The sequence below is a fragment of the Anneissia japonica genome, unplaced genomic scaffold (genome assembly GCF_011630105.1).
Source record: "Anneissia japonica isolate Jap-2015-1 unplaced genomic scaffold, ASM1163010v1 scaffold1231_len1163931_cov198, whole genome shotgun sequence".
In the NCBI taxonomy this organism is placed as follows: domain Eukaryota; kingdom Metazoa; phylum Echinodermata; class Crinoidea; order Comatulida; family Comatulidae; genus Anneissia; species Anneissia japonica.
In genome coordinates this window covers 600393-611955 of record NW_022728604.1, presented here as the reverse complement: position 1 = coordinate 611955, position 11563 = coordinate 600393, and the positions used below count along the sequence as shown (strand labels likewise).

The 11563-nt window shown below is 36.6% G+C and overlaps 2 protein-coding genes across 3 annotated transcripts in view; both read left to right on the top strand.

The window, feature by feature from the left end:
• Positions 1–810: 810 nt before the first annotated feature.
• Positions 811–6339, top strand: LOC117114379 (neurogenic locus notch homolog protein 1-like). The gene is made up of 5 exons (XM_033258039.1): positions 811–1000; positions 1937–2056; positions 2359–2472; positions 3032–3145; positions 3280–6339. Exons 1-5 carry the CDS (start codon positions 916–918, stop codon positions 4716–4718), a joined length of 1872 nt encoding a protein of 623 aa, XP_033113930.1. The 5' UTR covers positions 811–915; the 3' UTR covers positions 4719–6339.
• Positions 6340–6467: 128 nt separating this feature from the next.
• Positions 6468–11563, top strand: part of LOC117114378 — a 16875-nt gene continuing 11779 nt past the window's right edge. The window contains exons 1-4 of one of the 2 annotated variants that reach the window (XM_033258036.1): positions 6468–6672; positions 7647–7771; positions 8870–9247; positions 9827–9890. In XM_033258036.1, coding sequence (XP_033113927.1) covers positions 7667–7771; positions 8870–9247; positions 9827–9890 — 547 coding nt within the window. In that variant the 5' untranslated portion in view covers positions 6468–6672; positions 7647–7666. The remainder of the gene's footprint in view (positions 6673–7646; positions 7772–8869; positions 9248–9826; positions 9891–11563) is intronic. The other variant, XM_033258037.1, reaches the window with a different exon arrangement.

Here is an 11563-nt window from a genome sequence, read left to right as displayed (position 1 = left end):
GCATTGCAAGATAATTCTGACATCATATTATGATTACTCATTACATTTTCTGAATGTTTTTTTTTTAAAGTTTATAGTGAATATTTACAAGAATGAGTTACAATCCAATAAAATTCAAACTTAGAATAGAATGCACATTATATGGCACATAATACCAGTGGTGGCTTCAGAATTTGTCAGACGAGGGGTGGGGGTGTGAGGCGATGTTCCCAACGAGAGCAACTTGTGCGTGGTCGGGCGTCGCTGAAAATCCTCCGAAAGTTGTTCCCCGAAAAATATGTCAATTTAGGAGTTTCAGGGCTAAGTTAATGAATTTTAGAGTCTACTAATATGCCTATGTAGAAAATACATAGGCCTACATTTTTTTTTGTCTCCCACGAATTGTGTTTTTTCTCCCCGACAGGGGACCCTGCGTTCTAGAATATCTCTATGCGCCAGTGGAGAAGTTCTTGGAAAAGGAAACAAAGAAAGGGGTTGGGGGGGGGGCAAGAGGAACATAAACTTCAAAATAGAAATGAGAGAACAGAAAAGCCAAAAACAAAAGAAGCAAGACCGAATTCACATAATTACACCAATATTGTTTTTATTTTCTTAATTTCAAGGCATCTGTTTTCTATGAATCCTCGATATAACTCAATTGCACTTGTTACATGGCCAATGCCAAGGAAACAATACAAACTTTGACACATTTAATCTGGTAAGTGCTGTTTAGTAATGAGTAGGTCGTCCCACTTGGATTATAATACAAAGTGGATATTTTAAACTTGAAAAATGAACCTTTCTTAGAAGTACAAAAATACTCAAAATAAGTGTATATAAAAGCAAACGAAAAATCAGAGAGATTCATAATAGGCCCCTATGTTTATTTGTCTATAGGTCTTACCAACAAATTTTTCTTCAGAAAGGCATTTTATAATGCTTAGGCATATTTGTTTAATTATTATATCTACGGTAGTGGAAATAAATTACGTAGAAAGTTCTAAACCTGCTGATGGAAATGGTGAGTATATTCTTTTAACTTTGGTTGGCACACACAGAGGTGGCCAATTTCTTATACGAGTGTAGCTCATACACTGGTCTCCCCACCACTCTGGAATTTGAGTTATTTATCCTATATTTGGTAAAATAAAAACTGAACTGAACACAAGTGACTACCACCAGTTTTCGATTGAGCTAAGGCTGCTACTCTCTTAATATTTCTTAAGAGATCTATTATAGGGGTGTGTAATCGTACTAATTATGCTAAAACCACGTGAGGTGGGCATCGTTTTTAGACCATAGGACAACTATTGCTATTAAAAATTCATAATTACCTCTAGCCTGGGTTCCAGGCCCTAATTTTGTGTTAGTCACTCTCTATTGCACTTAGTGCGCGCCATACCTAATTTAAATGGCGTCCCATACTCAAATTCTTTTTTTTTTCGGATTATTCCGTCTCTAAATTAACTTTCTCGTTGGTGGCGCTGTCCAGAATGAGAAAAATAATTAAAAAAAATAACAGACTTGTGGCAAGTCTAAATCACCTCCATCTCCATCTTACCTTCATAAACTTATTTATTCATTTATTTATTTTATTCTGTTTTTACTCCAACATAGAGATCGTAGGTAGAAGGAAAATTAGCTCCTATTCCCAATGGGATTCACATGCCATAACTCTATATACTCTTTTACGTACCGGCCTGCGTTCTGAACTTGATTATTTTCATACTATGTTCACCAAAAACAAACTTAACACCTGTCCCCAAAGGCTTTTATGCATATTCACCCTTTCTGCTCCAACTCTTTCTCAATTCAAATATCTGCTTAAAACTCACCTTTTTCCATAGTTGATACTTTTTAAGCGCTGTGAGACTCCGGTAAGGAGCGCTATATAAAATATAAAATATTATTATTAATATTATCATAATATTTTTCCATTATAAATATCTTACTTCAGTGATAATTGGAGAGCCATGCAAACAGAACATATGTCAAAATGGTGCTGAGTGCATAGTTCAGAACGGGAACGTGTGGTGCAACTGCCCTCTGGGATATCAAGGAAGTTGGTGCGAACAAGGTAAAACTATTAAGTGTTATAAAAAAAAGATAAAATGTACGAATTAATACATAAATCAATTATCTAAATTAATACAGGTAATAGTTCATAAATCTGGTCATGGGTTCGAATCCCATCTTATTGATTGACTTATTAATTTTTTAATCGTTTGTGATTCTTTAACAAGTAAGGCAAATGTAAGTCTAGTTTGAGTATAGGCCCTACTCATTTTTACTGAAATCCAAGCTCACTGAATGAAATACTCTGTAATATGATCAATCAACAGATACATAATTTAACAGATATCTTCTTAAATTAAACAGCGATCGACGAATGTTACAGTATGCCATGCAAAAACGGAGCAATCTGCGAAGATGAAATCAATGGTTACAGATGTCAATGCCGAGAGGGATACGGAGGCGTTAACTGTGAAAGAGGTAACTACGGCTCTACTTTATCTTACTTTTAAAAGTTTAAAAATTGGAATATATTACAAACTTGGTTGATAGGATCATGCTTATTTTCTAATTTCACGAGTTCGTGATGGCTCACTCTGATCTTCATATCTTTAGTTAGTCACTTAATTATGGAGGAAAGAAAGCAGCCTCAAATCTTGTAGGTATAAAATCGAGTGGATGTTGTTTCTCACGACTAAACCCAACACCCTAGAAATCATAAAATTGATTTGTTTACCGAGCATCTCTTAGAAACATGTATTATTATGACAAAATAGGCCTATATTACTTTTTTTGTTGTGAATTTAGATGAAATTTACACATCGTCCAACTTTAAAATCTTTCATATTATGAATTAAGTGGCCTAAGAGGAACGGCTCTGCTGAACCAAAACTATTTAATATAGCTATGATTAGTTTTACATATTTAGCAAAAAAGCCGTACTATCATGTATCTCAGATTTGTTTGGTTGTCTGAACTGATACTAGCTGAAATACGCTGATCATAGCTACGTAACACTATTTTTCTTTCTTCATTATAGAGACCAACGAGTGTCGAAGCTCACCCTGCATGAACGGTGGCACTTGTTTTGATCAGTTCAACGGATATACTTGTGTATGCACAAAGAAGTATATGGGACAAAACTGCGAAATAAGTAAGTTGAAAGAGAATGCTGTGCATCGTTTATATGCCTACTTTGATAATCTAGTAATAATATCGCATTTGTTGAATAAAAGAATTGTTTGATAGTGATGTATCAACGAAAACTAAAAATATCCTCTTTTTTAGTATTGTCGGGAAAGAAGAATTTCTGCAAACGGAGACAGGATGGAAATTACAGGAACCCGGAAAGCTGCTCAAGCTTCATCCAATGCAGCGGAGGCCGACTGACCGTGCAGAAGTGCCCCGGCAAACTAGCGTACGATGTGCATTCGGATACCTGTGACTACCCTTCTAAGATTCGAGACTGCCATCTAGAGTCCAACTTCTGCTATCGGAGAAGAGATGGCAATTACCGAAACCCCAAAGACTGCACGCAGTTCTACCAATGCTCTGGTGGAGAGGACTACATCCAGTACTGCCAGAAAGGTCTGGTATATAATCAAAACTATGACAAATGTGACTACCCGTATAATGTACCAGAATGTGAATTTGTTGGAAAGAATGACGGTCGGTTTTGTGATGATCGTCCAGATGGAAATTACAGACATCCTAACGATTGTAAGAAGTTCTTCACGTGTTCTTCGCACATACGGTACATTTTCAAGTGTCCAGTGGGCCTGGTTTATAATCGAGATAAAGGTGTATGTGACTGGCAATCGAATGTACCAGAGTGTTCATGCAACCGATGTGGATTCTGTACAAAAACCTCGACTGATACCTATCCACATGCTTCAGATTGCAAACAATTTTTACAGTGCTCAAACGGAATACTAATAACACGGTCTTGTCCATCAGGTCTAGTATACGTCGCTTCCAAGCATAGATGCGACTACCCACCATCAACTGGTGCCTGTTCTTCCATCATAGGTAACGGTTTTTGTCATGGAAAGTTTAATGGATTGTACAGTGACCCAGATAATTATAGTCGATTTTATCAATGTTCAAATGGTGTTCCATATCATTACAGCTGTCCTAGCGGGTTAGTGTACAACGAACCGACAAAGCGGTGCGAGTATCCGCAATACGTCCCTGGATGTGATATACCCACAGATGTTCACAACCCTTTCTGTGATTACAAACAAGATGGTCTCTATCGGGATCCGAGCGATTGTAATAAGTTCTTTAAATGCTTTGGACATCTTACCTACCATTTGTCATGCGCCGAAGGGCTAGCGTTTGACAAAAAGCGTCTAGCCTGCAGAAATAGTCGTCATGTCGCTGAGTGTGCGGAACCAGAGGCTAACATGTGTGCCCGCCGCGAAGATGCCGTGACGCGGGATCCGAACTCTTGCTCGCGGTTTTTTATATGTAAAGATGGAATGCAGTTCTCTCGGAAGTGCTACAGTGGATATGCCTACAGCTCAGAAACTGGGAAATGCGAACCAAGATCACAAGTACCCGGATGTAACGAGCAGGATGAAACGTGTACTGGGAAGCCGGACGGGAATTACCCTCACCCTCGTGACTGCACTAAGTTCATTTTTTGCAGCTCTGGTTTTGGCTACAGCCGTTCATGTGGTGAAGGAATGACCTACAACAGCAGGACTAAACGTTGTGAGCCTTAGCTTTGTTTGTGCACATACCGTATAAACCGTCCTGTTTGCAAATTATCAATGCTAAGATGTGACTAGAATCAACGACACAGTATAACTAAATTTTACCATTTTCTAATTTAAGTATCGTATGTTACGTCGTATTTTGTAATATATGTCGTATTTTGTAATACCTGTCGTATTTTGTAACAAACCTTGTCGTATTTTGTAATAACAGAGCTGTTGTATTTTGTAATAACTATCTGTCGTATATTTTAATAAACTGAACTGTCATATCTTGTGGTAAAGTCTGTCGTATTTTGTAATAACACATCAAATGCATGATTTCTTCCATACTTTGACAGTTTTTGAGCGAATAAAGTTTTTCATTGGTTTAATAAAATATTTGTTGGTGTAGCTGTATGATAAAAAGAGGTAAAAAGTCGCGTGAAAAGTAATATATTTTAAAAAATCTTTTCATTTACTGTATAATACACAAAAGCTGTATATAATACAATACTTTAATGTGCAACTTTGTCAAATAACCGCTAATGACCTCTGATCTTGAAAATAATTTCTGGTGATCCTCAAGCAGGAGTCATCTTTCTTACGCCATTTTTTTTAATAAATTCAAAAATAATACAAAAATAATGGTTATTTTTTTAATGACCTTTAGTGCCAATTGACCATGTAACGGTTCCCAATCACAAGCCATTGTTATCACATCTATAAATTTTTTTTATACAACGTTCATTATTGTATAATAAAATGTGAGAAATATATGACCTACTTGGACCTCTTTTTATCACACAGTCACACTAAACAATCATTATCACAAACATGTTATTTAACCCATCAAAACCTGTATAACTATAACTATAGAAAAAAAAGAGCGACCGACTATGTGACCTTTGACCTCTTAGTGTAATATACTTAATACCAAACAAATCATTAACACAAGTTTTCATATAATCCCTCAGAAACTGCCAAAGTATAGAAGAAAATAGGCATTTGATGTGTTACAAAACACAACAGACTTCATTACAAAATACGACAGCTCAGTTTATTACAAAATACGACAGAGAGTTATTACAAACTATGACAGCTCTGGTATAACAAAAATACGACAAGGTTTGTTACAAAATATGGCAGGGACGTATTACAAAATACGACGATTATTTCAAAATACGACATATTAACCATATGCTGTTAAGATACATTAATTGTAAGATTTACTTTGTGAAACAGTCAATACTATCGAACATACACATTATGATTATTATTATTATTATTATTATTATTATTATTATTATTATTATTATTATGGATTATAATATTATTATTATTACTACTACTATTGTTCTCATTATTATTATTATTGAAATTTTATAATTTATTTAGATTTAATAGTTAGGAATATGGGTCAAGGCTCATTAAGTGAAGACATCTGTCTTTAGAATAATTGGTAATCCCACTAACACAAAGCATAGTATAATGATAATTGTAATAATTCAAAAGTTTTGTATGAGCTATTCAATTGTTATATTAACTTTATTATAAGTTTTCCTTCTGTCATTGTTGTTTATACCAATCTTCAATTTAGTTCTACAACTGCACAGTTTTTGAATTAAAAAAAAATACAGCAAATAGAAAATAAACGTTTTGTCTTATTTTGTATTACAACTCTGTCGATCGAAGATGATTGTTCGTAAGAGGGCGCTGTAAACGTCAAACTCCTCTCAAAAGCCTGCTGGTATGAACAATGTAACCATTATGCAGACAAACTGATCGATACCATTTCTTTTGTCTTGATGGATAAGTCTCAATAAAAGTGCCTTTAAACAAAGTTCGATATCTATGAATAAATAAACCCCAGGTTTGTTCTTTCTAACCCATGTCTTGGAAACCAAGCTGATCAGCCAGACACAGATTAGTTTGAGCGGCAAACATCTTGGACTCCAGCCTTTTGTATACAACGCTGCAGGAGGTAAAAATAAATATTTTTATAAATTTAACATCGCGTAGGGTCGGCCTTGGTACCGTATGTACAAAGAAATGCTTCCGCTTGATACTTATTTGACTTAAACTTTAAAACACAAAGCTCTTGATTTCCGGACACATAGACCTACTTACTAATGAATCTAATGTTATCATAAATGAATGATGGCTACTTCATCAACCACCAAATGTGTTCAAAATATCTAAATATACCTCCTACTTATTTTATTATTGTTTGTTTTGTTTTTCCGTTAGTAGGCCTACTTCCATATGTATATAACAACGTTTCGACGAATTAGAGGCCTCGTTCGATGTAGGCCGAAACTCTTGATATACATAGGCCTATATATGATAGGTATTTAAAATAAAAACCCTTAGTAACCGGTAATGTAGGTGAATAGGCCCTAGTAGTACAATATTGTGTAGGCCTACTGTATAACAAACATCTTGTGTAGTCCTAATAATTAACTAAATGTAGTCTATCACTATGCAGGCCTTTGCAGGTTCTGTTTTGATTGATGTTTCCAATTGACAAGAGAAACTCTTAAAAAATAAGATGTTAAAAGTGCTGTTATAAGAAATACGAATATAGACAGAAGACCTAGCCGCTGTGGACTGCCTGTTTATTGTAATCCTTTGGGCAGGCTACCTATGAGGAATGAGGTAGGGTTAGTAGGTTTGAACATACAATTCCCAACGGGGATAGACATTGCGTGCTTAGACAGGGTCGCAATGGGCCTACAAGGAAGGATATTGTTCAAAACTGTTTCTTATAGCTCCGTACAGGCCAAAATGCCACATAACAAGAAGGCACGGTTGCTCTTCATATTGTCGTGTGATCACACTCATAAGTAATACTAACCAAAGATATTGGGATGGTTGCCGAGCAATTTTTACTCCAATTCAACCAGAAGAGTTTTTTTAGGAGGAAACTATCATAAAACCATTTTAAATTTGCTGCAGGTTTGAATTCCGTCGACAGCATGCCCCAACCAAAAAGGGATCTGGTTCGGTTCGTCATACATCAACACAAACAGGATCCGAAGGAGGCCGTAGCTCACGTCATCAAAGTCGATGAATATGACAAGGTAAACTAAATAGGGAAATATTCGCAACTTACGAAAATGATGATCGTCATTCGTGTCTAAAACATTCTTGGAAATTTGCTGTGTGAGCTGAATATGATCCTTGATTCATGCAAAAGGCATGAATTGCCTACGTTGTGACAGATAGGCCTATGCTACTGTAGGAAAAGGGGTAGTGGTGGCGCCAGGACCTGCCGATGGAGGGGCTAAAGGCACCGACAGGGGACTAGTGGAGTGAATCGAGTCTCAATTGGCCGGGGTGGAAGCCACGGATATTTGATGAATTATGGCGAATTTTTATTACTTATTTGATAGGCATCGAGTTACCGGTACTATAATATGACTTCATGTATTCTATGCTTTCTAATGTTGAGATCAGCTTCCAAAACCAAAACATTTTGAATAAAGCAAGAAACAAAGAGTATGCAATGTAACCATCTAATTTATTTTCAAATCCTCATTCTTGAAAGTGAAATTCTATATTTTGGAAATTTTTCATGAAATCTGTCAACCACGCTGTCATGGTCGAGGTTGCTTCACCTATCACGATGTATTCTAACCATCATGAGGCTATCTAAATGAGCATTTTGTTATTGTTATTGTTATTGTTGTTGTTGTTGTGATGAAAAGTTAACACAAACAATATGGTGGCTAAACGAATATTACATGTAAATATTTTTTTTTTATTTGTTTGTTCCCCGACAAAATGTATCGTCTTCCCCGACGTGGGTGGGGGCTATGCTTCCCCAACGTATAGCCCCAGCCCCCCTCTGGCGCCACCACTGATAAGGGGTGTCAAAAAAATTGATGACGTAACCGTATTCGTTATCGTTTTATTTATGCTTGCAAAAACTTCATGTAAACTAACCAATTTTTATTAAAGAAAACATATGGAGAATCAACTCTGGTACCGTAATAAACGGACAGTCGGTGCATTCAATAATATTCACAGCTAATGAGAACACATAAAATTAAAACAAAGGGAGAAAAGTTTATTTGAATAGGCCTATCATGAATATTATCATTTTTGTTATTTTAACATTTAATTATAACACAAAATATTTAATAACTGTATTTTCGTTTGTTTCAATGTACCAACAGTTATGTAAAAAGATGGCCGATGCTGGCTTAACATTATGTGAAGCTGTCAAGGGAGGGCCCTTCAAGGCGATGGTAGGCGAAGCATTCATCGTACGAATCGTCGGTGACGTCATCATGAACACGTTCGGGGAGCACAGCTACCGAAGTGACCGACTTCAGATGAAGTACCTACGAAATCGCGTCAACCGCAGAGAATTCTACGTGAAAGGTTACTACCGAGGCCGTTACCAGCCTGAGTATGCCGGGAAAGTGTTGTTACATCGCATGACGATCCATGCAGGAACGACCAATAAGGGCAGCGGTAGACAGTTCGGAATGACGAATCTGGAAAGTGTGCTAGGGAACGTGGTATCAAGTATAGCGATCGTAGTACCAAAGGTAGGCCTACGTTTTAAAGCCAACTCAGACAGCGTCGGCCGACGCAGCCCGACCCGATTTATCATCGGGGACAGCCTTAAGCCGTCGTGAGGAACGTGTCCAGACAATTACCCCCTGGAAAATCATCCCCCGGAAAATTACCCTCCGGAAAAACCAACCCGATGGACAATTACCCCTGGTATATTACACCCCCCGGGGTAATTGCCCTTGGGGGGTTGTTTTCCGGGGGGGGGTAATTTTCCGGGGTTAATACCCAGGGGGTAATTGTCCTAGAACCCGTGAGAAATGTTAAACATGTTTAATATTCTACGACGCGACTGCCCCCGACGCACACCATCGCGTCTGCGTTTGACTCACACAGACCCGACGCGACAACAAATCGCGTCGGGCTGCGTCGTACGACGCTGTCTGAGTTGGCCTTAATAGCCATCTCTCAAAATGAGAGTATGAAGACATTTTCAATGAACATTGACACCATAAACCAGTTGCTTAAAACTGTTATATTTTGTTATACTATTAATACATGAAGAACGAATAGGTCGTTCAGTTATTAATCATTGCTTAATTTTCGATTTCCAGATTCCTGATGACCCTGTACCGCAAGAAATTGCCGAAATATTTACTGAAGATGACATGAAAAAAGGTACACTTGCATTTTCCAAATGTTATTTCAGTGATAGACCTAAAATTTTCCATAATATTTATAAATATGTATTATGTAGGCCTACAATAGTGTATGTGCTGTAACTGTATTCGTCTCTTGCGTCTTTTATATATATATATATATATATATATATATATATATAATGTGTATATAGGCCTATGCATATGTATATTATGCATGCACACTCGGAAAATTTTGGTTCAAACACTGTCTCTTATACACATCTAGATGTGTATAAGAGACAGTATATATATATATAAACACAATATAAACAAATCGGTAACTAATTATAACAGAGATCGAATAGGAACATGTAACAATTGTAACAAGCATATAGCTCATCATGGAACTTTTCGTTATAAGCGTGATACGAATATTACATTATGTTCCTATTTTCGATTATTTATAGATTTGTATATATATGTATATATATATATATGTATATATGTAGCGGGTGTTTACCCCTAGTTTACCCCTACTTGATAGTAAGCGAACAGTCACTTAATTCATCGTGGGGGCTCGGGTTCCAGTTACGCGCTGCTCAGTCAGTAGGCTTATGCAACCATAAATGAAAACTACAAAATCCTTTCTATGTTAACACAACTATAGTATTTATTAGACAAAGGGGGATTACAATGGGGGATTTAAACGGGAGCTTAAACTAGCCTAACAACTACTCACGTGAGAACAACTTGAAGATAAAACACGATAGGCATAGTCCATTCAGTAACTGTCCAATAATATTCATAGTGTTCGATGGTATGCAAACCATAACGACGGAAAAGCGACGGAATAGCGAAGAAGTCCAAAACAAAGTTATAAAATATAGAAGCGAATCCAACTTGAGCAGGAATGGCAGATGGCAATTCAAGTCAATCATCAGTCAAGAAATCAAAACGTCCATCCGAGAGTTCGATCAGAGCTGAACGGTGTAGACTCTGCCTCATCTAAGTTAGTGTAGAATTAAGTTGGTACAGTACTCTGATGGAATAGCTAAATGGCCAGAGCCACGGCCCTCGCGCTGAGGTACCGCTCTCTTCTCACTGGACTGGATTTCTTTTTGACTCCTCTCTATCAAACTGTTCAAAGTGTTTTAAAGAAGGACATGGCTCCTCCTTGTTCGCGTTTTAACGTATTCCATTTGTTTATTATTTTTATTAATCATGAGAAATGTAATTCTTATTGGTTCCTAGTATTGGTTAACACCCCTAAGTCACTTTCCATTCCCTATCTTGGTTCCGGTCATCCATCAAGTTTAGGTGGACAGGACACTTTTATAGGACCACAGATATGTACAATACTCTGACTAAATCCAGGGGGAACAACCTACCAAGAAATAGTAGAGTATTGCATACTGTTCATGACTATAGAAAATGGAATGCAGCTCAGGTTAATAACCTATCATGGAACTGTATTACTTTAATCTAAAGGGAAATTTAAAAAAATAGCAAAATAAATTAATCAAATAATAAGATACAAAGGCTTAATAAACACACACAAAAAAAACACACTACTACATCTATATATACATATATATATATATATACATATATACATATATACAAATAAATATAGAGTTGCTGCATAGACAGATTTGTATATATAAAATAAGAAGTCAAACAAAGTTAGCTGTATCTGTCTCAAAATAATAT

What these genes read in the sequence shown, in the direction of transcription:
- LOC117114379 (XM_033258039.1), top strand. Translation starts at nt 916, where the DNA reads ATGCTTAGGCATATTTGTTTAATTATTATATCTACGGTAGTGGAAATA. An exon ending in AGGCGTTAACTGTGAAAGAG is followed by an intron (nt 2,473 to 3,031) that starts GTAACTACGGCT and finishes TCTTCATTATAG; the next exon opens with AGACCAACGAGTGTCGAAGC. An exon ending in GGGACAAAACTGCGAAATAA is followed by an intron (nt 3,146 to 3,279) that starts GTAAGTTGAAAG and finishes CCTCTTTTTTAG; the next exon opens with TATTGTCGGGAAAGAAGAAT.